The following is a 25609-nucleotide window of genomic DNA, read 5'->3' on the forward strand; positions in this document are numbered from 1 at the left end:
CATCTTCAAGATAATTTACTCCGTCGAAGAAATCTCCTATTCAACCCCCTCTAGTCGATTTTTGATCCTATAGTTCTGCAATATGGTCCATGTTGTGAGGCAGTTTTGTGAGGCCATGTTGCATGGCTATGCTGCGACGATGTATTGCTGGCGACGACGGCGACAACGATGCAGGCGAACCTAGCGGTCCTGTTGTTACGAGAGGTGGAGGACAACAGCTTATTGGGGTTGCTGCAATGTGAAGAGAGGAACGAAGGGAACCACTGCTCTGCTGTTGTGTTGACCAATTTAATTACATATGGTACCAATCAAACAACTGTCAAGTCAGAAATCAATAGGATGACGCATAATGCTCGTCAAATTTTGACAAGTGTAGATTCTTTTTATTTTGAGAAGATTTTGACGAGTTTAGATATGACGTACTCCTTCCATCTCAAAATACGTGTCTTAAGTTAGTACAACTTTGTACTAAAGTTAGTACAAAGTTGAGACTTTTTTTAAGACAAAGTTGAAACACTTATTTTGGGACGGAGGGAGTAGTATGTTAGAGTTGCCTTTTTTAAATGCTAGAGTTGCTTTAAACATCGTTCTGTTATCCAAACACACCCTAGCTGGCCCGGTTGTCAGTGTGATCCCTTCCCATCCCATCTTTCTTCTTCAAACCCCCCACGGCCCCGAGCATTTTGGATCTTCCCTTCCCCGCAACCGAACCCAAACCCCGACCAAACCCCTCGACCTCCTCACCTAGGGTTAGGGTTTCAACTCCACCGGCTCTCTCCCGCTCCAATTCGAACGAATCCTCCCGCATGGCCGCCGGCATCCTGGTGGACTTCCCCTCCATGGGGTCCGCCTGCTTCTTCCCCAGCCTCGAGTCCCTCCTCCGCGACTCCACCTCCCGCTTCCTCGCCGCCGTCTCCGCCGCCCCCGACCCGGACCTCACCAACTTCCGCTCCCTCTTCTCCCGTGTCCTCACCACCTACCCGGACCCTCCCCTCGAGGCCGTCTGGTTCTTCTCCGCGCTCACCTTCCACGACGCCCCCGACGACCTCCGCTCCATTCTCCACCTCCTCTCCGCCTTCACTGCCTCCTCCCCTGCCGCCGCCAAGCCCCTTGCGCTCCTCGCCCCCGTCGTCTCCGAACTCTTCCACTCTGCCAAGCCCCGCAGGGAGATTGAGGCGCTCGTCGAGGCTGTCCTCAGCTACATCAGTATCTGCAGCAGCCGCCCCGCTGGCGGCGAGGTCAACGCCGACGCTGGGAGGCTCTTGCCAGGTTTCGGGGAGCTGGTCAAGGTGTGGAGCGTGCGCAACTCCAAGGACAGGTGCCCGTTCCAGGTCCTTTTCCCGCTAGTCGGGGACGAGGCCAGGCGGGAGCTCATGAAGGACGGCTGCAGCGTCACTTTCCTCGCCGGTGTTGTTGTGGCGGAGGCCTTCCTGCTCAGGCTCTGCCTCAAGGTGCAGGGTGTGGCTGGGGTGCCACGTTCTGAGCTGCAGAAGGAGCTAAGGATCTGGGCGGTTAGCTCTATCTCGGTCTTCCAGAACCAGCAATTCTTCGGTGAGTTGATGCTGGCCATGCCCTTATTGTTCCTTGTAGCTTCAGGTTTAGTGACTCCACCGGGATGACCATTTTGCTGATGGATTTTGCAGGAGTCCTGCTGAACATGCTTGTGAACCCTCCGCTGCCTGTTTATTCACTACTGGTATGTGTTCCTTTTCAGAGTATATATCACGTCGTTGCAGGGAACATAAATACCTAGGCTCATCCCTTAAATTAAGGACTACGAGGGCTGATTAGGCGTTGCCATATCTGTTGTATTAGTTAGCTAATTGCCATACATTACCTTTCATGAGATATGAACTGTGCAACTTGTTCCTTTGTACTTCTATTGTGCTTGGACTCAGGGGTCTTTCTTGTGGAAACTAGAGAGGAGAACAGTACTAGGACTACTGTATTTCACGTTGTATCCACCAGGAGCCTTACTTGGGATGGAATTTGCATGCCATCTTTGCGATGTTAACTGGATGAAGTCTGATCTGTGGTGATCTTTTGCCCTTCTATTTGAACCATCATCACTATATGTATGTGTATGCTGTGTAGTGTGAACCTTGCTATTCCAGTCTCACAAAATGCTCAATTGCTACCATGTTTGCTTATTTGACCACAAACTGTTGTGCAGGCCATGCTAGTCCCTTGCTAATGAATTAAGTTTGCCAGCATTTTCATTTGTTTGCATATTTACTGAATTAAGTATAGAACAATACTTGTCTATCTTCGTATAGTGACTCCTTCTTCAATTCCTTGCGTTTACTGTGCCAATATCGTTCATAAGAATGAACTAGTTGTTCGCCCCTGATGCAATTTGAATTGTGATGATGGCATTATTATTTTTTACGTATTATTGAAGTTGCAATTTGTTTTTTGGTGCATAACTCAGAGTGCTGATGATGAGATCTTGGTGAGAGATGTCCTTTATGATGCTCTGATCTTGGTGGATTATTCATTCCTCAATGGAGCTGAAGTTGATCAAGCTGATAGTTCTCTTTTGCCTATTTTTGTGTCAAGATTGGTTATAACTCTTGATGCCATCAATGATGCCAGGTGATAAATAGTTGTTAACTAAACTTGTCTGGTTGAAAGAAAATTTCTTCTAATTTCTTTATTCATGATAATAGGGCCAAAGGAGATCAAGGGAGAGCAATGTCGTTTATCAACGCCTTCTCAACTTCAAATATTCCCGTTTACCTGGCTAGGTGGGCTGCTCGTCAAGCTGGCACTGACCAACTCGGCAAACCAATTGCTATCACACCTCAAGCTTTTCTGAGTATGTACATATTTGACATGATCCTGTCGATTTTAAGTAACAATAGGTGCTTGTTATTGTGTTGTATAGAGTAGCTGAAGTTGTACATGGTTTCTTTTCACAGAGTGGCTTGTAGATCTCGAAGACAAGGGGCTCACAGTGTTTGGAGAGAACTGTTCAAGGATCAGGGAGAGGCTGATGCATGATGATGCCAAGAATGACTATCACTATCAGAGCAGGATGGGTCACTCAGACGCCGACCTTTTCTTCATTGACAAGCAGAGTCACCAGGAGGGTATGCACACAGAAGGTGGGGAGGATGAAGAAGCCGTGGAGATGGAGACAGCTGATAATGCTTTCATGGCTGCCGCTCAGTCCATGAAGGTGACGGCGAATGGCATAAGGAAAAGGAAGGAATGTGGAAGTGAAGACGCAGCAGTTGTGAAGTTTGTGAAGTACAAGGCTGAAGACAGCTCGGTTAAGGATTACTTCTTGTCTGCTGCTACCAATGGCATGAGCAGTGGCAGCGAGGTGGAGAATCCACAGTCTGATGACGAGATGGAAGAAACAGCTTGATATGGGTAGAAGGAAATCACTCACTAATGCTTACTTGAGGAGAATCGTTTTGAAGAGTTCACTGGACAAGTGCCTTTCTGGAGTCTGCAAGACTGTTGTTGTTTTGGTTTCCGCCTCTTAATGATGTCATGAAGTAGTAGTATCTCGTATGGTTCCTGCTCGATGATGATGATGAGTTGAAGCGGGTTCCTGCGGTCCGACTCCAGCAGGCCTACGGATATAGTAGTAACTGGTAGCTAACCTAACTTGGCGCGTGATGCCATGAGCTATGTCATGTTCCTTGTTATATGCAATTAGAGACTTTCAACATGTAGATTTGCTTCCAAGACTTCTGTCATAGAAGAGTACCTTTCCTGTTATCCCACGGTACCATCTTGAATTAATGAATCTTGGCTACCTTTTAGTTCGTAATTACAATGGATGGGTATTGTGCCTTGCATTTTTTTTGTCCTACCAGAGCTTGCAAAAATCCAAGAGTACTTTTATTTGTATATCTACTACTGGGTGTTATTTCTGGTCTCCTGTTGGTTCAACATAGGCACTTTCCTTTTCTCTCTGAAAACAAAACAAAACTTTTCCCGTAGGTGGCTGTCGCGATCTAGTATCTAATGTGAGATCTAGTTTTAAAGGTCATGTCACGAGGAACACAGTGGGTGAAAGTGGACTTTGATTTGGCCGATTTGTTTAAAAGTAATGCATTTTGAAATATCAAAAATAGCTTTGCATGGTGCTGATGCCGTCTATTTTGTTTGTAGTGAGTATTCGTTGATTTGATGCTATGTTTACCCTTGGGTGAAGATGCCTGTATATGTTTCATGTGCCGTAGTGCGTCATTGAAAGGAAAGCCCATGAGCGCCCTGTAGCATTTGAGAATTTTATTTGTATAGACAAATATTAAAAACCAGACGTCAGTTTTTAGCATTTGCCAGCGAACGTCCAGATTTGTCATGAAAAACAGATAAATTTGCCATGTTGTGTAAGATTTTGTCATGTTCTAGAGTGAAAATTGTCATGTAGTGTAAAAACTTGTCGTGCTGCAGCGAGTAATTGCTATGCGTACGATCGAGATCCGGCGTACCTCAGATTTTTTTACGCGTGAAATGTATATTGGGGTTAAAAGAAAAAACATATAGGCTGTTTCCTTTCTCTCTAAAAAAACAAAACAAAACAAAACATAGGCAATTTCTTTGCCTGTAGGCGTCTTCGTGGTCACTGCCCACTCTACTCTTCCTTCTCGCAGGCCAAATTCATGTCTTCCCTCGCTCTTTTCCACGGCCCATTCTCCTACCACCGCGCTCCTCCCTCGTCACCGACCGGCACCTCTCCACGGCCGACGCGACTCGCGGCGCATTCTTCTCCTTCCCACCCCAATTCGCGCCCCCTCCCTGACGCGCAAGCCGATGAGCTCCGCTCCCACGCAGCGGCGCTGCAGGACTGCGCCGTCCGCCGAGCGCTCCGCTGCGGACAGGAGCTCCACGCGCGGCTGCTCCGCTCCGCGAGGCAGCCGGACACGTTTCTCCTCGACTCGCTCCTGAACATGTACTGCAAGTGCGGCCGCCTGGCGGACGCACGAAGGGTGTTCGACGGAATGCCACACAGGGACGTCGTCGCCTGGACCGCCCTCTTATCCGCCTACACCGCCGCGGGAGATGCCGAGGAGGCTCTGGACCTCTTTTATCAGATGAACCAAGAAGGCCTTGTGCCTAACGGGTTCACGCTCGCTTCGGTGCTCAAGGCCTGCTCGGTGATGAGCTCACACTCCGAGTTTACGCGTCAGGTGCATGGTCAGGTGGTTAAGTTGCAAGGTCTGGATGACCCCTACGTTGGTTCGTCCCTTGTTCAAGCTTACACGAGCCGTGGGGAAGTGGACGCTGCTGAGACAGTGCTGCTGGGCTTGCCTGAACGAAGCGACGTGTCATGGAATGCTCTGCTCACTGAGTATGCTCGGCAGGGCGACTACAGAAAGGCCATGCGTGTTTTCCATAAGTTGTCGGAATTTGGTGATGAGATAAGAAAGTATACTTTGCCTACTCTTCTGAAGTGTTGTGTGGAACTCGGTCTTGCAAAATCTGGCCAGGCTCTTCATGCTTTGGTGGTCAAGAGAGGGCTGGAAACCGATAACGTGCTCAACAATTGCCTTGTTGAGATGTACTCGAGATGTCTATCTGCTGAAGAGGCCTATCAAGTCTTTATCAGGATAGATGAACCTGATGTGGTGCATTGCAGTGCCATGATCTCTTCTTTCGGTCGACATGGTATGGCCTGGGAAGCATTTGATCTTTTCGTAAAGATGTCAGACATGGGAGTCAACCCAAACCAATATACATTCGTGGGCATTGCTGGTGTTGCATCAAAGACTGGTGATGCAAACCTTTGTCGCTGTGTTCATGCGTATGTTGTGAAAAGTGGGCTGGCTGTGCCAAAATTAGTGGCTGATGCCATTCTAAATATGTATGTGAAAGTTGGTGCTGCTCAAGATGCAACACTTGCTTTTCATCTTATGCATGAGCCTGACACATTTTCATGGAACACATTTCTCTCCGGATTTTATAGTGGAAGCAACTGTGAGCAGGGTTTGAGGATTTTCAAGCAGATGAAGTGCGAAGGCTTTTCAGCCAACAAATATACTTATGTAGGTGTTTTGAGATGCTGCACTAGCTTGATGAACCTGATGTATGGCACTCAGGTTCATGCATGTGTTCTGAAAAGTGGGTTGCAAAGCGATAATGATGTTTCAAGAATGCTACTTGACATGTATGCGCAATCTGGCTGCTTTACAAGTGCGTGCCTGGTATTTGATCGACTGGAAGAAAGAGATGCTTTCTCGTGGACAGTGATTATGTCAGGATATGCTAAAACGGATGAAGCTGAGAAGGTGATGGAATGTTTCCGTTCAATGTTGCAAGAAAACAAAAGGCCTAATGATGCCACACTAGCAGTTTCATTGAGTGTTTCCTCTGATATGGCATCCTTAGGCAGTGGGCTCCAACTTCATTCATGGGCCATCAAGTCTGGCTGGAACAGCTCAGTTGTTTCTGGTGCTCTAGTGGACATGTATGTGAAGTGCGGGAACATAACGGATGCTGAGATGCTATTCTATGAGTCAGAAACATGTGATCAAGTTGCATGGAACACACTCATCTGTGGTTATTCTCAACATGGTCATGGGTACAAGGCACTGGACACGTTCAGACGGATGGTAGATGATGGGAAAAGGCCTGATGATATCACATTTGTAGGTGTTCTCTCAGCGTGTAGCCATGCAGGATTACTTGACGAGGGAAGGAAGTACTTTCAATTGCTGAGTAGTGTCTATGGAATTACCCCCACGATGGAGCACTATGCTTGCATGATTGATATTCTGTCCAAGGCTGGAAGACTAGCTGAGGCTGAATCTCTTATCTATCAGATGCCATTGATCCCAGATTCATCCATATGGAGGACGATTTTGGGAGCTTGCAGGATACATGGAAATATAGAGATTGCCGAGAGAGCAGCAGAAAGATTGTTTGAGTTAGATCCACAGGATGTTTCTTCTTCTGTATTGTTATCAAACATTTATGCAGATTTAGGAAGGTGGAGTGATGTTACAAGACTTAGGAATATGCTACTAGATCATGGAGTAAAAAAAGAACCAGGGTGTAGCTGGATTGAAGTCAATGGCCAGATTCATGTATTCCTGTCGCAAGATGGATGTCCAAAATATTAAGAATGTGTTACAACGTGCATTCTGTTCCTGCAATCCGAAATGTCACCATGGGCCGTGCCCATACATAAACTATGAGACCAGGAGCTGGTTTGAAGTAGATATGGCTAGTTCTGCAGGCTGATACAAAGTGCTAAGGTAAACCCTGTTTATAAATACGATTACTGAAAATGCCACACCTGCATTAGCAGATCACTACCACTCTGTTACACTGTTGACTGTTTTATCTCATTTAAACATGTTGTTGGGTCCCTGAACTTGCCTGTAGAGTTTGATGGGCAAGTCTTGATTCTAAATTTAATCGCATATGCTATCCTGCAGTATGATAGGAGACGCAATGTGCAGAAAATCCACCGACATAGTCGGTGCAATTATTTGTTACATCATATACTAGGATGAATTCTGACCAAGGACAGTTCCTTGGTCGAGGCATGTGAAAATGGTCACGCAATCTTGCCTGTACCGTGAGCTAAGATATGGTTACGGATCAATTTGGGACAGGGAGAGTCTGATGGTGACCCACCTCCGTTGATACTGGATTGCTCATGTTGCATTTGTAGTCCAATTGGGACCCGTGTGCATGCAAGGTGATCAGCTTGTTCACCAGCTTAAGCAGGATCCTTTCGAATTCCTCGCCACTAGACCATGGATGAACCTCAGCTTTGATAAGCTGGGGATCGCTGCTGATGAGATTCCAGAGGGGGTAATTCTCCTTTGGCATGACATAGTCCCCTTCCCCTAGCTTAAGAGAGGGGCAGTAATCCCCCTTCCCATCACCGATGTATATGAAGTGCTTGTTCTTGGCACCGTCTGTCCCTTGAATCCTCTGGATTATCTTGCCCTGCAATGGCAAGTAAAAAAATTAGTTCATGGGGGCAAGGTCAGTTTTCATTGTGCACACCACTTTTCATATGAGTAATGCACTGAGGTTTCAGAACACATCACTATATAGACTGAGTGACATAAATTGTTTCTTTTGTCTCCATCACCCACGTGCATCGAGTGAATCTGTGATTTTAACACGTGAACTGATCTGCCATCCTACTGTCCATACCTTGCACATGTTGTCAGGGCACAGGCTGCAACCATGGGGCGAGGTCGTGGGATCATGGAACGGAGAGATCCTGAGCCTCCCTTGGGCGTCCACGCGCGCGGGGTTGGTGTTGATCTCAGAGAAGCAGCCGAGGACGCCGTGGTGCTCCAGGACGGTCTCGATGAAGAAGGAGTTGGCGTCGCTCACCACCTTCAAATCACACCTGGGACGCACACCTACCACCGTCAAGATCCAATCCAACCACCGGCCGCGTGGGAAATCAAGAACACATCGGCAAATCGGCATCGGTCCATTTCATACCCTAATGCCGACGCCGTCCGGATGGCGGAGAGGACGTGCGCGTCGAGCGGTGCGCTCCTGAGGCACTCGCGGATGTCGTCGGCCGACCTCCCCTGCGCGTGGAGCTCCCCCATCATCCTGTCCTGGAAGACATTAGGGCCTCACTCAGCCGGGAGAAGCGCCATGCGTGTCTAGGCGGGTGTGTGGGCGTATCGTGTTCGTACCATGAGGGAGTTCCAGCGCATGGTGGGGCGCAGGCGGTTGAAGGCGTCGGCGGCCCCGAGCTTGGTGATGACCCAGTCGTCGCTGTCCCACTGGATGATGGTCTTGTCGAAGTCGAACAGCACCTCCACGGCGGCGGCGGCGGCGGCGGGAGCGGCCATCTCCGGGAAGAGACGGCGGACGGTGCTTCCTACCTCCGACGTTTGCAATACGAGACTCCGGCGTGGCTTCTGTTTGTTTGTTGGTGGCGGCGTCTCGGACTCTCGGCGTGTTTTTATAGCAGCCACAGCCGTGTGGCAGCTGGTGACCTGGGAAGGCTTCCACACCGCCACTTGTGACCTCTTCTCTCTTGTGTTTGTGTTTCCATTCGCTTTGTTCGCCCTTCGCCGTACCATAACTGCTGTCTATACTCGATTGGCTGCCTTTGCCTTCGCCTTTGCATGGTACTTTGTCATCACGGTAAAGGTGGTCCATCGAAAAGTTTATTAGTATTCCATCAGAAGAGTTTATTCCATCAGAAGAGTTGCCCCATAGAATTTTGTCCAAGTTTACACCTCCTTTGGCTAGCTTTTTTTGTGGGCTAAACACACTCCACTCTATTGAACATTGACAATGTTTATGGGGGATACAATTGTGGCCAGGAGGCTGAACAAGCCACACGTGGCACCCTTTAGAAAGACGTAGATCATGCTTAGTGAGACTATGTGCCTTGATATCGGATTTTCTCCTTTCAAGGATGAAGATACAGGCCCGAAGATTAGAGGCCGACAAACTGATCTCGCGAATGATATTCCCATAGCTTCCTCTTGTGCCCTTGTTGATATCATCGATAACGCCCTTGCAATACAGCGGCTGTGATTATCCTGCCCTGTATTAAATCTGAAGCTACAACGAGCGCCTCTTGGCAAGCCAATGCTTCAAGGATAGGAGGATCAATCATACCAGAGAAAGAAATTGCCGAAGAACTGAGATACACTCCCTCTAAATTTCTGCACACTACGCTAATAAATCTCATGTTGGTAGTGTTGGCCACTGCTCCATCGACTTTAATTTTTGCAAAGCCTACAGATAGTGGAATCCAACGCACCATGGGTTTAAAAGGTTCATCATAACAACACCTGGCGGGGGGCTAATGAAGACACCGATATAGCCAGATCAGAAAGATAGTGGTATATGAATGCATGTGTTGCAGCCGGGCTCTGAAACTCCTCCTCATGAAGTGCCCGTCGGAGAGCATGCGAGATAGCCCATAGCATCACCGGAAGCAAAAGAAAATCACCATGCGACAGGCTTTCCAATAGAGTGAATATCCATCTCCTCGCGTCTGGCTCCCTAGTGGTGCTCAAGATTTCGACCAAATTAGGATGCACTAAAGCCCACACACACCTTGACATGTTACATTAGAGCGGTGAATGCCTCCATGATTCTTCAGCTATGCATAGCTCACAAGCGTTCGTTGTAGACATACTTCGGTGTTGGAGGAGATCCGCTGAAGGCAGAGATTTGTTGTGCTAGACACATTTTTAGCTTAGAAGGAATTTGAACCAACCAAATTCTTGTCCAGGTTTTTTGGGTCCCTTTCAGACTTTGAAGAATCAACATTACCTTCTAGCAACCAACATGCAATAGGACGAACGAACATGAAAAGTTCCCTTCTTGTCAAGTTCCATGAAAAAAATCTGGCAACTGTCTGGTGCACAGAGGAATAGTGCAAATAAACGTCTCTTGTACCTTCTCCTGGTACCATGATGCAGAATTATAATAAATGAGTTCACTAACAAACTAAGGTGGGTTTATCATAGAGATAAGTGATAGGACACATATTATAATCCCTTGGGAGCCAATTGCGCCTCCAAATGTCAATGTAATGTCCATCAATAATTCTCTGTGTCAGGCCTAAGTGTCTTCCCTCAAGAATAACTCTCCAAATATGTGATGATGCATTAACCAATTTTACTTGCAACAAATCAATATTAGGAAAATACCTTGCTTTAAGAAAACAATCACTGAGGGAGTTTGGATCATGAAGAGTGAACCGGCGTGTCAATAATGCAAGATTAAATAACTCAATAGCTGACCGCTGCTCCGAAATAATCTTGGGTAAAATGAACTTCAAATGGGTTGGAACTACCTTGGAAGTGACCATCTCATGTCTCGAACCAATTGAGGGGAGGACATCTGAGTCCATACAATGCCTCCACCTGCACCTGCTGCTCCATCTGCGCCGGCTCCATCTCCATCAGAGCGATGGGCAGCACTGGCACCACCCTATCGAGCTTGTAGTCCACGCGGAGTTGGTCGCGGTTCTGGTACATGTACCAGCGTGCCCGTTGGAATGGATCCGGGGAATTCCTGGCCTCCCCCATCGCCTAGACCAAGTTCTCGATGAGTGAGTGGTGGAGGTCTGGCAATCAGGCGTACTCCTCATGGTTGGCGGACGCCCTCACCACGCGCGCATGATTCTTGAGGATTGCAATGCTGGCGTACCAGGTACTCACATCGCGCGCATATGAGAGCTTGGTGCTGTCGCCGTCGAAGACCGCCTGCAGCGCCTGGTCCCATCCGAGGTCAAATGCCATGGCGCAATGGAGGTTTCTTTTGGTTTATGTGGAAGGAGGAAGTTGGACGGAGAGGAGCGAGGAGAGGTTGTGGAGTGGTGGTTATCTATGCAAGAGGGTGAATGAATGCGGTGTGTGTGTGTGTGGAGACTGGAGTTTCTGGAGAAACCGAACAAGTGCAGTCAATCGATTGAACTACCGCTTGGTTTTTGTTTTTTTAGCAGAGCCCAACACAACAGTCCAGTAAACAGAAACCATCGAACACGCCGGCCTGACCCAGCAGCTTCATCCCAAGCGCAAAAAAATTGAAAAATGACGGCCGTTAGCGCCACGACGTCACTGCTGCCCCCTTGCTCGCGATCGACCACACCAAAACACGCTCAGAAAATGACTCAGTGTTTTTGGCCGCTATCAATTCTTCGGTTCGGAGCAAATATCATGTTTTATAAAGTGGTGATTTTCCACGAGTTATGACACAAAAATGATGGTTCTGTGCATTTAACTCTTTCAGTGATGATCATTGTATTCACAGTATCGGAAGCAGAAAAAGATAGAGACCACTGACAAGCGAGCCCCGTATGTCATAAGAAAGTTGAGCCACTCACAAGCAAGTCCCATAGGTCATAAGAAAGTGGGGATTGACAAATGAGGGCCGTTGTTGAAGTTTAAGAGTTATTTTTTGCTGGGTAAACCCTTCTCTCACCTTTAGAGTATCTATAGCCGACCCCTTAAAATTTAATTTAGGCCCTCATATGCCTCCTCAAACTTTAACTCTTTATATATGGGGAGTTAAAAAATGTGATTACTAGCCGAACTCTCAAATTTAACTCCCTAAACATTGTTCACACAATTCCATTCAAACAAAAATTGAAATTAGTCCATTCGGGCACACATTTCAATTCAAACTACATTGCATAACACGAAATTTAAACTACACTTCATAAACCACTCATTTTGAAGGAAAAAAAGTCTAATCCTTCTGGATCATGAGCTTGTCCCAATTTACGCCGTCGTCGAAGCCATCAAAGTCGTCGGTCCCGTCGGATCCGAAGCCGGAGTCGCTAGAACAAAGGTCACTCATTGCCCCAGCATACGACCGGGCCTTGTCGGTATCCCCCTTATTGTACAGCTCGAGACGCCGACGCTCCTCGACGACGAGCTCCAAATTATCCAGGAGGAGCTCGACCATGTACACCTCATCGACGTGCACCACCTCGAGACGCTCGAAGGCCTCCTGATTCTCCCGCACCTCGCGACGGGAAACCACTCGAGGGTCGATGGCGAGGAACTCGAGGACATCACGGCCGCTACGAGTGAAGTTGATCTTCGCCCGACTGCCGTAGAGACTCACCGCCTGCTCCGCCGACTGGAAGGAGTCAATCCAGTACCGGCGACCGGTGTTTTGGTCCTTTATTTACAAAGCCCATGCCTCCTACGGCCGCTGCCACATGCCGTAGTACTTCCTCTTCAGCGGCGGCTGTAGCAAGTCAGTGTAGGAGCGAGAGGGTGACGCGTCGCCGCATGCTCGGATCGCCTGCGTGTTGCGGTACGTATCGACACTTCAAATCAGCGGTGGTAACCTCTGACGGCTAAATCCTGCCATTTCGGGGGAGTCGAGGGCGGCACCGGTTAATTGGAAGTGCCAGGCATGGGAGGGCGAGTGCTATGCTGGATTTTGGCGGCGCGGACGTCGATGTAGTACAAGCGCGGGGAAGGGGTGATATATCCTGAGATTGAGCCACGGTAGAAGCTAGGAGTAAAAGTTTCGAGCAGTTAAGCCGGATTAAGGTTTGGCTAGGTCCGGTTTAACTCTTGAAAACGAATTTTGTACCCCCTTACCCGGTTTTGAGGGACTATTGCTATAGTTGTTCTGACTCCACAAACACTATAGAGAAACATTTGAACATTTCGAGACAGGAAGTGGCACTTGGAAAGTTGCAGCTACATCGGCCTCAGTGTTGGGAGACGGTAGGGACTACATGGAGCTTTTGGTTATTGAGTGCAACCACTGGGAGACGGTAGCATGGGATATATACAACCGATTTAGATGACGATCCAATAATAGAATAGGAATTTAGTCATCTTGTCCTGTTTTTTTGCCGATTGTAGCCTTTTTTTCTCCCTTTGTGCACCTTCCGAGAGCTGCACTGGATGTCAGACTTTGTTTTGATTGGCACTTTTAATAAGATATCCGCATGCACAAGAAAAAACATCGGCCTCCCTCTTGCTGTCCATGTGAAAGTAAAGCTAAGACTCACATCGAGGGCTCTGGCCACGTGAATATCACCTGATCATGAGAGTGATTGCTCGAGGAAACACTAGTGAGACCACATACACGCAGACTTTACAGAGATGCGACGATGGTAGATCTTCGTCTTAAAGGCTGCCGTGTGCCGTCCCCTGAAAAGGGTGCAACACGCTTGGGAGTTTCTTCAGAACTTGTCTACACGCTGCAACGAACCAACCGCATTTGCGGCTGCTCTCTTCACCTGCATGGATCAAGGAAAATCAGCAATGTCACTCTGCATGGTGAAAGCTGAAAGTCTGGTGGATGGATGTGCTAACCTCACATCTCGCTACTACAGGGTGCAAAGCGAAACCAAGTGGTAACCTTGAAGCGGTGGCTCACACTTTGCTTCGAACGGGAAATACCTTCCAAGTTTACGCACTGATGGATGCATGCATGGATAACAAAAATATATTAGTAACGTTGCAATTTTAGATGCTGGGGATATAAGGAGACACGCATCACCATTGTCATAGATGAGATCAGCTGCTCTAGGAGGCAAGTCGCTCCTCAGGACTCCTTCTCTCACTTTGGCGTGTGTCTCGGCCTCGTGCTGGAACATGGAGACTAGCTGCTGGAGCTCCAACTTTCTCACTTGGACCTGCTCATCACTGACCGGTTTCTGCAGTCCGAAATAGACGATTCCGACGATGATCAGCATGAACCCAATCACGAACAGAAGCCCGGAGAACAATGCAAAAGCATATGGAGTGTTTTTAGCTCCTGGGATGCCGTCCACGTTGATCCCAAACAATCCGGTGATGATTGACAGAATGAGGCCACACCCACCAAAAATGGTCAGGTTATGTGTGATGCGAAGGCTCTTATCCTGAGTATCACAACAACCGATCGAGTTCATAGCTCATACTTCCATATATCATAGAAAAGGTACAGGCAGTCATATTACTTGTTAGCATACCCACAATTTTTTTTACTTGTTAGCAAACTACGGTTCATGTTGTCGCTTATCAATTACTCCCTCCGTTCCTAAATATAAGTCTTTTTTAGAGATTTCAATAGACACTACATACGGAGCGAAACGAGTGAATCTACACTCTAAAATATGTCTAAATACATCTGTATGTAGTCTGTATCGAAATCTCTAAAAAGACTTAGATTTAGAAATGGAGGGAGTAGTACAAAAATTCCAATCAGATCCCACAAGAGTGAGTCTGCCAAAGTATTTACCTGCAACCAGGCACGCACAGTGCTCTGCATCACATCCTGGATGGTGAACAACCGGCCACGGACAGCCTCTTGCTCTTCTATCATTTGCCTTGTGTCTTTCCTGATACCTTCAAGCAAGAACCTGGTGGCGGTTCCCCTCAGATACTGGAGCAGCTCAAATATTATCTCCTCTCTAGCATGCAGTGACCATTTCACCCTGATAACCTATTCACAAAATGCATTTAGTTCAACTTTTTTTTTTTGAGAAATACATATATTCATTATGTGTGTGTTTGGTTGCTAGCATAACAGCCATGCAGGCTCTGGGCGGCCAAATCCGGTCCACAAAGAGAAACATGCCTGCCCGCTCCTCAAAGCAAACCCTCAGCCTGGCCCGGGGGGAGCCCTCAAATCGGCGGTTTGCAGGCCCGAACCAGTATGGGAGCAACCAAACGAACTACACAACTCGGCTCAGACCTCGTATTAGCCCATACAGGCTCTACCGGGCCAGGTTTCCAGGAAGCCCAAAAATGCAGTGAGTAACCAAACACGCCCTATATCCACTGTACTGAACTTACTCATTCTGAATATACATACCTGAGTGGCTAACCTTCTAATGTCTTGGTTAAATATTATGCACAGCAGGTTTAGGTCTTCTTGATTTCTCCTGAACATGCTCATACTGTCACATAGTTCTAGCCAAAGAGGAAAGAGGTTCATGAAACCAAGGGTATTAAAGTATATAACTTACCTGTTTACAAATTTAACTTCAATTTCATCGGCTGCACCAAACACGTATTTGCGCCACAATCTGTCAGGTAAGTATGATGATGACTAGATGTTACAACACTGAGTAGTTGTGCTTCTTAAAAATTCAGTACCACCTGTCATCCCATCGAGCAAGGCGGGAGGCCAAATGCGCTACAACTTCATGGATACTTTTAGGAGCTGTGCTTCCACATGCAGAAAGAAGCTCCTGCAGCGAGCAAGACTATGCAGGTGAAGAGGAAAATTGACAGATTAGAGATGGTTCTTACTTGAAACTGTTCACTGAAAAATGGTACCTGAACCTCTGTAACCCCTATGACGTTAATGTTGGTCGCAGAACCTTTCACATGAAGCGCTGTTATCAGAAAATTTTGAGCTTGCCATGCACGGAGCACAATAGGAATGTCATCCTCGTCGCCGGCCGGATCGCCCACGGACTGGCCCAATAGCTCGAACAGCAAGCCGCCTGCAACTCTAACGGGGACCTGAGCGGTATGGATCGCCATGAATTATTTTGTCCACTAGATGGAGATGGTACACAAAGAATTATTAATTCAGGCCGTCACCTCGTACAGTAGATGCTTCATCTTCTCACTGATGAGCATGCTCTCGTCCCTGAGCGCCACGCGGATCGCCGGGTGCAGCCATCGCGCGCCGGCAAGCCAGGCGTCCACCGCCGGGTGTCCCGCCGTCACGTGGCACCACCAGGTCGGCCCCGCCGGCCTCTGCCAGTACGGCGCGGCGACATCGGCCACGGTGATATCGCAGCACTGGTCGCCGTCGTCCATGAGGCCGCCCATTCCCTGTCCGTCCCACGCCGCGTCCCCCTCCACCATCTCCACCAGCTCCGCTATCCTCCTCCACCCGATCGGCGCCCAGTAGCTCTCCGGCGACGCCTTGCCGTGCTTGCATGCCGGCCTCGGCTCCTCGCTGTCCTCCGAACCTACCGGTTGCCAATCTGTCTGTCAAGCGGGCTTTCTACCGCGAAATGGAATCAAACCAAGAAACATGCCTTGAGACGAAACGTCCCCCAACTTGGTGATGGGTAGTTTCGTGGGATCCATGGCTGAATGGTCTTTGGAGTATTGCGATGAGTTGTTCCGTGAGAGATTGGGCGGGCTAGCGAAGCCGTGGCCGCGGACGAACTCGAAGGCGCAGACGAGGCCTCCGGTCCACAGGTCGGACTGCGGCGAGGCTTCCTTGGTGGAGCTGCCGAGGCTGTGAATGATCTCTTTCCTGACGTTGCCGGGGAAGCTCCTGTGCCACAGAGGCTCGCCGTCCATCGTGTCGATCAGCAGCAGCAGAAGCCGGCGAACGCAACGGCGGCGATGTACGGGATATTTCAAGTTTGAAGCGGTCGCTCTTGTCAGCGGTTATGTGGGGGCGTGGAAGCGGGGGAGCGGGTGCCACATGTATCTACTTTTTGGGCGTGTCAGGCACGCGTGTCAGAGGGCTGGGAGGCGGTGCGCAAGGAGCCGACGCGACACGTGGCGTCCGCGGCGCTGTACCAGCTCCTTCTGTATGACTAGCTACGACTGTTCTTTGTAGGTGCTTCGTGGGACCTGTGCTGAGTGACGGAGATTTTTTTTTGAAAGATCTAGCTTTATACTGGCTTTATAGATTTAGCAGAAGGGAGCGGTACAAAGTTTGATCAAGTGATCGGTGGCCGATAGAAAACATCGTGTGGACACGATGCAAAGCATCAAAACAATCTCAGCCATTATCTCGCAGGGCACTGTTGATCAGGTGTTTTGCTCCTGAAGACAACATCATTCCTCTCCTTCCAGAGCTCCTAGGTAACCAGAATGATCAAAGTCTTTATGCCCCACCGGTGCTCATTTGTTGCTTTCCTGATGATCGCCTGACAGATTGAAGTCCTGGTGACCAGACGGAGTGTTCCCGTGCATTAAGAGCTGAGCAACCCTCCCAGGAAGTGACCTCCCGCCACACTTGAGAGGACAAAGGACAGCTCCAGAATAGATGTACCGAGCACTCCAGGTTCCTCTGACAGAGCGCGTAGACGTAACCATTTGGCCAGCCTCTGCGCAGCAGACAGTCATTGCACCATAGCCGGTCCAGATGCAACAACCAGAAAAACATCTTAAGCTTTGCCGACGTCCATGGCTTCCAAATACAGGATCTGAGGCAAGTTTCTTCTGAGGCCTGAAACTGCACCTTGTATGCTGAACTCGTAGTGTAAGCCCCCTCCTTTTCTCTGAGCCAGCGAATCTTGTCTTGCCCGTATGGGTTGAGTTGCGTTCCGTGCACCAGCCTCCAAATCTCGAGGGTGTCGGTGGCGATTGCCAAAGTGTTGTCGTGTTGTAGGTCAGACAGGCACCTGTCGTTACTCAATGCATCAGCGGCCGTTCTATTCTTCCTTCTCGGGTGCTTGAAGATTGCCAGGAAACTTCACTGAAGCGGCTCAGTTCCAATCCAACGGCTCTTCCAGAAGCTCATCGTTCTGTTGTCCCCAATGGAGATGGCAGTGGCCCCGTGGAAAGCCTCCCGGTCTTGGTCGTCGCATGGGATGTCGAAACCCACCCATGGCCGTCGTGGAGACTGCCATTCCAAACATAGCCACCGCATTCTAAGTGCCCCGCTGAATTTTGACATATCCAGGATGCCAAGGCCCCCCTGCTCGGTCGGCGAGCACACTCTATTCCAGGCCACTTTGCATTTGCCTCCTCCTCCAGGTACCAAAGAAAACATCGTCGTGCCTTGTCCATCTCTTTCAGTATGTTCTTTGGGAATTTTAGAGCCGTCATTGCAAACGTTGGTAGGGCCGAAAGCACACTTCTGACAAGCACCCTCCGGCCTGCCAGGTTCATCAGCTTGCCCTTCCAACCCGCCAAGCGGCCACGTATATGATCTAAGATGAATTGGAGGTGGACGATCCATAGCTTGAGGGGGGAAATTGGCAGTCCTAGGTATGTGATTGGGAAAGCAACAGTTTGTCGCCGAAGCCGTGTAGCACTTCCGGCAAAATCGTCGGGTCACAACAGATGGGAGCCACTGTAGATCTACACTGGTTCAGGCACAGACCCGTTGCCTCCTCGAAATGGAGAAGAAGGTTGAGCAGCGTGACGATGACATGTACCTAGGGTAGGGTCATAGGCCTGACCTAGACACCCTACCCAAGGACACTGCCCTAGAGTCGAAGACATTCAAAGCACAAGAAGAGAAACCGACTGAATTGATCAAGGAGTGCAATCCACTCGACCTTCAACCTCACTCGGATACCCCAATTCCATTCGACCAAGATGAAGTCACTTGACGATACAAGAAACCACTCGGAATGTAGAAGACCTAACGTCACTCAGGATGGCAACGGTCGGGCATTCACTCTGTAGTCTTAAAGATCATTTATACCTCTTTATTATTGGCGTTACCAGTAACGCCCTGCCTTAATGTACATTGAACCCTTTGTAACGTGGGCTGGCTGGGGTCCTGGCGCACTCTATATAAGCCACCCCCTCCACTGGCATGAGGGTTCGCACCCCTGTAACTTTCACGCATAATCTAGTCGACCAAGCCTCCGGACACTGAGACGTAGGGCCTTTACTTCCTCCGAGAAGGGCCTGAACTTGTAAACCTTGCGGGCACAATCTCACCGTAGCTAGGATCTTGCCTCCTCCTACGTACCCCCTATTCTATTGTCAGACTTACTCCCACGACAGTTGGCGCCTATCGTGGGGCCGGTGTCTTAGCGACTTCCGGTGAGGTTGCTATCTTTCCGATCTGCATCATCATGGTTTCTGGCGGTGGTTTGGCTGAGGGCCGCGAGATCCGTCTCGGCGCGCTCGTTTTCATCGCCGACGACTCCTCCTGGCTCCAGGAGGCCCCCCTCGATGTCGAGAGGCTCCCCGTCCGTGGGGCGACGCACTTTCGTGCATGCGTCCGCGACGTCCTTCTGCGGCAGCCGTCGACCCAGTATCGGTCAGCTCCCACAACATCTTCGCTCCCCGCCGCTCGCCGTCGTAAGCGATTTGGTCGATCACGGCTTCAGCGGTGGGTAAAGCATGCGGTGGCCCGTCAGTCGGCCACCCCTCAAGTCACGGCAATCGAGCCCGACGAATCTCTCTACGGACTATTCGACATGTCAACTGGTTCCGCCGAGACTCTGTCCGAGTGCGACAGCAGTGACCCTGCGGCAGAAGTCCTGATGGTCGACACACCGCGCAACCCTCCTGGTTTCCATCGCGGCGGCGGCAGCGATGGCGATGGCGGCTCATCGCATGGTCACGAGGAATATCGTCCCAAAGCCCTCACGTCGTAGTAGAGGGATGAGCTGCACCCTCGCAACGTGGAGGCGCTCCACACTCCCATCATCGGAGAGACCTCCGAGGCTCGGGCCTTGGAGGCGGCGCGCCTGGCCACTCTGGCTGAGCGCGTGCGCGTCTGGAGAACCTTCAACATTCACTCGACGAGCGCGCTCGACGACAGGTCCCCGAATCCAGTCGACGACATCGACAATTGTTCCCGCCTAAACCTCAGGTATACCGCACTCCGATCCAGAATCTTATAGCTACAGCCCATATAGCAGAGTCGATTCAGCCGTCCCAATTAGAGGCTGGAAGAGGTTTGATGCAGATCCGAGCGCTGCTTCGAGCGGCGGGTGAGCAAAACACAGCCGTTTCTCAGTCGCGCAACAGGATCCACAGCAGGTTCGTAGTGGCAGACACAGTCCAATCGGCTCACAGCCCAAGATCGCCTCTGCGGCGTGAGGGCCGTGGGCACCGCCAGGAGCAGTACCTGGGTCGGAACCATGAGCAGTATGATCACCGACTCGTCCGTGATGACCGCCGTCGAGTGCCTACGCCCCCTCTGAGGGACGGATCGTACGTGCCCCGGCAGTATGATGACATGCGCCCGTATGGCGATGAGTGAAGGGTCCCAGTTGATCCAAGAGAGCCCGGGTTTGATGCAAGGTCAATTCTTGTGCAAGGTCTGGTCGACAGAAACCGAGCCCACAGAGAAGAACTCGACAAAGATCGTCTGACTGGCAGCAGAGTTCATGTCTCGGGGCCTGAGTGTTTCAGCAGAGCCATCAGAGCCACTGAGATCCCACCCAACTTCAGGTTGGCAACGGGAGTGAGCAAGTTCACCGGTGAGTCGAAGCCTGACACTTGGCTAGAGGATTAATTACCGAGTGGCTGTGCAGATTGGAGGTGGCAATGACGATGTGGCCATGAAGCACCTCCCCCTGATGTTAGAGGGTTCGGCCAGAGCTTGGTTGAATCAATTAGCTCCCGGAAGTATTTTCAGTTGGGAAGAATTAGCCCGAGTGTTTGTCAGGACATTTGAAGGCACTTGCAAATGGCCTGCAGGGCTGACCGAATTGCAGCATTGTGTGCAGAAACCGAATGAAACTTTGAGGGATTACATCCAAAGGTGGACCACTCTGCATCACACAGCGGAAATGTGTCACAACACCAAGCTGTTTGCGCCTTCAAGGAGGGTGTTCGGTACAGAGAGCTTAACCTGAAATTCGGTCGGACAGGAGATATGACTCTGGCCCGAATGATGGAAATAGCCACTCGGTACGCTAACGACGAAGAAGAAGACCGACTCTGCAGTGGCAAGAACAAACCAATCGCCCAGGATGCCGGAGGAGGGAATTCCAGTCGGAAGCAGAAGCACAAAGCCGAGCCCGCAGGTCCTGGTGAGGCCGCAGTTGTGACCCAAGGAAAAATCAAAGGAAAGCCTAAGGGGCCATGGATCCCCAAGAAGGTAAAAGATCAAGCGGGAAATGATGTGCTAGATTTGCCGTGTCATATACACACCAAGAAGGATGAAGAGGGGAACCTGATTTATCCCAAGCATACCACTCGACAGTGTCGACTCCTAATTCAGAGCTTCCGAGAGGGTCAGCCCAGTGAGAAAGAAAAATAATATGATAAGGATGAGGATAAAGAGGAGGATGATGGTTACCCCAATGTCAATGCCACTTTAGTGATTTTTGCTGACATCTAGAGCAAAAGTCGGCTGGAAGTTATCAACAGAGAGGTGAACATGGTTGCTCCGGCAACAACAACATATCTGAAGTGGTCAAAAACTCCCATTACATTCGACCAGTCCGATCACCCAGTGCATGTTGCTACCCCCGGGCGGCAAGCATTGGTGGTCGACCCAGTCGTTGGGGGCACCCGACTGACCAAAGTCCTGATGGATGGTGGCAGTGGCTTGAACATTTTGTACGCTGAGACCCTCCAAGGGATGGGCATTCCGATGTCCAAGCTTAGTGAGAGCAACATGCGGTTCCACGGAGTCATTCCGGGGAAGAAGGCCGATTCACTCGGCCATATCACTCTTGATGTGGTTTTCGGTGATTCCAAGAATTACCGCAAGGAAAAGTTGACATTTGAGGTCGTGGACTTTCATAGTGCCTACCATGCTATTCTGGGCAGGCATGCATATGCTCGTTTCATGGCTTGACTATGTTACGTGTACCTCAAATTGAAGATGCCTGGTCCCAGAGGTGTGATTACAGTCACTGGAAATCAGTAGAGAGCTGAAGAGTGCCTCCAGAAGGGCTCAAAGATTGCCGATGAACAGATGGCAGCAGTAGAGATGCAAGAGTGCCAGAAGAATGCAGATCCGAGTGATTTGTTGCGTGCTAAGAAGCCTGCTTCAGAGTCCACGTTTCAGTCGTCCGGGGAAACAAAGCAAGTTCACATTCACCCGACCGACCCCAATGCTGCTCCGACTCATATTTCAACAACACTCGACAGCAAATAGGAAGAAGCGCTCATCCAGTTCCTCCGTGGGAACTGGGACATCTTCGCATGGAAACCGTCTAACATGCCAGGTGTACCTAGGGAATTGGCTGAGCACCGCTTGCGAGTCGACCCAAAAGCAAAACCTGTTAAAGAGCATCTCCATCGGTCTGCCATGGAGAAGAGGAAGGCAATTGGCGAAGATGTGGCTCGGCTTCTGGCAGCTGAGTTCATCCGCGAGATATACCTCTCCGAGTGGCTCACCAATGTTGTCATGGTTCCCAAGAAAGATGATTCACTTCATATGTGCATCGACTTCAAGCATATCAATCGGGCCTGCCTGAAAGATCATTTCCTTCTACCCTGCATCGATCAAATTGTTGACTCGACTTCGGGATGTGAGCGTTTGTCCTTTTTGGAAGCATATTTTGGGTACCATCAGATCCGACTGTATGGACCCGATGAAATAAAAACAGCTTTCATCACCCCATTCGGGCGTTTTTGCTATGTTACCATGCCTTTTGGTCTCAAGAATGATGGTGCCACATTCATGCGCATGATTCAGAAGTGCTTGCTCACTCAAATCAGTCGTAATGTGGAAGCATACATGGATGACATCATGGTCAAGTCACATAAAGGTTCCGGCCTACTGACTGACCTCACTGAAACCTTTGCCAACTTGAGAAGATATGATATCAAGCTTAACCCGTCAAAATGCACATTCGGAGTCCCAGGTGGAAAGTTACTCGGTTTCCTTGTTTCCGAACAAGGGATCGGTGCAAACCCATAGAAGGTTGGTGCCATCCTCCGAATGAAACGCCCCGTGCATGTGCTCGACGTTCAGAAGCTTACCGGTTGTTTGGCCGCTTTGAGTCGATTCATTTCTCATCTCGGTGAAAAGGCATTACCTCTTTACCGACTGATGAAGAAGTCTGACAAGTTTGAGTGGACTCCTGAAGCTGAAGCAGCGTTTGTAGAGCTCAAAGCCCTGCTTTCCACCCAGCCGGTGCTTGCTGCTCCAGTCAGCAAAAAGCCTCTAGTACTGTATATAGCAGCCACTGGACAGGTTGTCGGCACAGTGCTTACGGTCGAGCGGGAAGAAGAAGGCAAAGCCTACAAAGTTCAACGCCCAGTGTACTATATTTCTGAAGTCTTGGCTCCGTCCAAGCAGAGATATCCGCATTATCAGAAGCTTGTTTGTGGAATTTATTTGACCACGAAGAAAGTTGCACACTACTTCTCTGACCACTCAGTTTCAGTCGTCAGTGACGCTCCATTATCAGAAATTCTGAACAACAGGGATGCAACCGGTCGAGTGGCAAAGTGGGCGATTGAACTCCTTCCATTGGATATCAAGTTTGAGGCAAAGAAAGCAATCAAGTCCCAAGCGATAGCAGATTTCCTCGCCGAGTGGATTGAACAGCACCAACCGACTCAGATTCACTCGGAACATTGGACTATGTTCTTTGATGGATCCAAGACGCTGAATGGTTCTGGTGCTGGGGTAGTCCTGGTATCCCCAAGAGGCGACAAACTCAGTTATGTTCTGCAGATTCACTTTGATTCTTCCAACAACGAAGCTGAATATGAGGCACTTCTGTATGGGTTGCGTATGGCCATTTCACTCGGCTTCCGACGCCTGATGGTTTACGACGACTCAGATTTAGTGGTCAATCAAGTGATGAAGGAGTGGGATATCAGGAGCCTAGCTATGACCGGTTATTGCAATGCAGTAAGAAAGTTCGAAAAGAAGTTTGAGGGGTTAGAGCTCCACCACATACCCCGAATCAAGAATCAAGCAGCGGATGACCTGGCGAAGTTAGGTTCCACTCGGAAGCCTATACCCAGCAATGTGTTTTTGGAGCATCTCCATTCCCCGTCAGTCCAAGAGGATCCTTTCACAGAAGATCCCCCGCAACCGAAAAGTTCTACCGATCCGACTGAGATTGAAGTCCCGGCCGTGGTCGACCTAATCATGGAAGTTTTGGTAGTCACTCCCGACTGGACGGTGCCATACATTGCGTATCTGCTTAGGAAGGAACTTCTGGAGGATGAAGATGAGGCCCGTCAGATTGTCCGTCGGTCCAAAGCCTTCATGGTGATAGGTGATCAACTTTACAGACAAAGTGTCACAGGGGTCGCTCAGCGATGTATCACACCAGAAGAAGGTCGAATGATTCTGAATGACATGCACTTGGGGACCTGTGGTCACCATGCGTCCTCTCGGACCATCGTGGCCAAAGCATACCGAGCGGGATTCTATTGGCCGCGTGCAAATGAGATGGCAAAAGATATAGTCGACAAGTGCGAAGGCTGCAAGTTCTACTCAAACATGTCTCACAAGCCTGCATCTACCTTGAAGACTATTCCACTCGTCTAGCCGTTTGCTTTTGGGGGTTGGATATGGTTAGACCCTTCAAGACCGACAGAAGTGGTTTCACTCATTTGCTTGTGGCAGTCGACAAATTCACTAAATGGATCGAGGACAAGCCTATCAAGAATCTTGATTCAAGCACCGCCATTAGTTTCATCAGCGAGCTGATATTCAAATATGGAGTTCCTCACAGTATTATCACAGATAATGGCTCCAACTTTGATTCTGATGAGTTCAGAGCATTCTCTGCTTCCGACGGCACTCGGGTTGATTACGCATCTGTTGCACACCCGCAGTCGAATGGGCAGGCAGAAAGGGCGAATGGTTTGATCGTTCAAGGGCTGAAACCCCGACTAATGCGCGACCTCAAGCATGCTGCTGGAGCTTGGGTGACTGAATTGCCGTCTGTCTTGTGGGGACTGAGAACAACTCCAAATCGGTCGACTGACCGAACTCCCTTCTGAAGGAAATATGCCCTAGAGGCAATAATAAAGTTATTATTTATTTCCTTATTTCATGATAAATGTTTATTATTCATGCTAGAATTGTATTAACCGGAAACATAATACATGTGTGAATACATAGACAAACATAGTGTCACTAGTATGCCTCTACTTGACTAGCTCGTTAATCAAAGATGGTTAAGTTTCCTAACCATAGACATGAGTTGTCATTTGATTAACGGGATCACATCATTAGGAGAATGATGTGATTGACTTGACCCATTCCGTTAGCTTAGCACTTGATCGTTTAGTATGTTGCTATTGCTTTCTTCATGACTTATACATGTTCCTATGACTATGAGATTATGCAACTCCCGTTTACCGGAGGAACACTTTGTGTGCTACCGAACATCACAACGTAAATGGGTGATTATAAAGGTGCTCTACAGGTGTCTCTAAAGGTACTTGTTGGGTTGGCGTATTTTGAGATTAGGATTTGTCACTTCGATTGTCGGAGAGGTATCTCTAGGCCCACTCAGTAATGCACATCACTATAAGACTTGCAAGCATTGCAACTAATGAGTTAGTTGCAGGATGATGTATTACAGAACGAGTAAAGAGACTTGCCGGTAATGAGATTGAACTAGGTATTGAGATACCGA

At 49.2% G+C, this 25609-nt stretch overlaps 4 protein-coding genes across 5 annotated transcripts; 2 read left to right on the top strand and 2 right to left on the bottom strand.

Annotated features, from left to right (window-relative positions):
• The first annotated feature begins 673 nt into the window (after positions 1-673).
• LOC109739135 (uncharacterized) lies at positions 674-3784 on the top strand. The gene is made up of 5 exons (XM_020298223.4): positions 674-1551; positions 1644-1696; positions 2432-2595; positions 2670-2818; positions 2922-3784. The coding sequence occupies exons 1-5, from the start codon at positions 807-809 to the stop codon at positions 3371-3373; spliced, it is 1563 nt and encodes a 520-aa protein (XP_020153812.1). The 5' UTR covers positions 674-806; the 3' UTR covers positions 3374-3784.
• Positions 3785-4549: 765 nt separating this feature from the next.
• Positions 4550-9165, top strand: LOC109739136 (pentatricopeptide repeat-containing protein At4g13650-like). The gene is made up of 2 exons (XM_020298224.4): positions 4550-7217; positions 8151-9165. Exon 1 carries the CDS (start codon positions 4623-4625, stop codon positions 7080-7082), a length of 2460 nt encoding a protein of 819 aa, XP_020153813.1. The 5' UTR covers positions 4550-4622; the 3' UTR covers positions 7083-7217; positions 8151-9165.
• LOC109739137 (thiamine phosphate phosphatase-like protein) lies at positions 7214-9029 on the bottom strand. Its single transcript, XM_020298226.4, has 4 exons — positions 8637-9029; positions 8434-8555; positions 8134-8335; positions 7214-7920 (listed from the first exon to the last, which is right to left on the bottom strand). The coding sequence occupies exons 1-4, from the start codon at positions 9027-9029 to the stop codon at positions 7567-7569; spliced, it is 1071 nt and encodes a 356-aa protein (XP_020153815.1). The 3' UTR covers positions 7214-7566.
• Positions 9166-12047: 2882 nt separating the features above from the next.
• Positions 12048-16778, bottom strand: LOC109739134 (uncharacterized). Of its 2 annotated transcripts, none has more exons than XM_073510449.1 (9): positions 15981-16778; positions 15711-15899; positions 15531-15622; positions 15398-15457; positions 15244-15313; positions 14668-14871; positions 13945-14101; positions 13758-13860; positions 12048-13681 (listed from the first exon to the last, which is right to left on the bottom strand). In XM_073510449.1, exons 1-8 carry the CDS (start codon positions 16248-16250, stop codon positions 13772-13774), a joined length of 1131 nt encoding a protein of 376 aa, XP_073366550.1. In that variant the 5' UTR covers positions 16251-16778; the 3' UTR covers positions 12048-13681; positions 13758-13771. The 2 variants fall into 2 exon arrangements, with proteins under 2 accessions (XP_073366550.1, XP_073366549.1); XM_073510448.1 differs by having other exon boundaries at positions 13945-14308; positions 15981-16775.
• Between the last annotated feature and the right edge of the window lie 8831 nt (positions 16779-25609).

This window comes from Aegilops tauschii, chromosome 3 (genome assembly GCF_002575655.3).
Source record: "Aegilops tauschii subsp. strangulata cultivar AL8/78 chromosome 3, Aet v6.0, whole genome shotgun sequence".
Lineage (NCBI taxonomy): Eukaryota > Viridiplantae > Streptophyta > Magnoliopsida > Poales > Poaceae > Aegilops > Aegilops tauschii.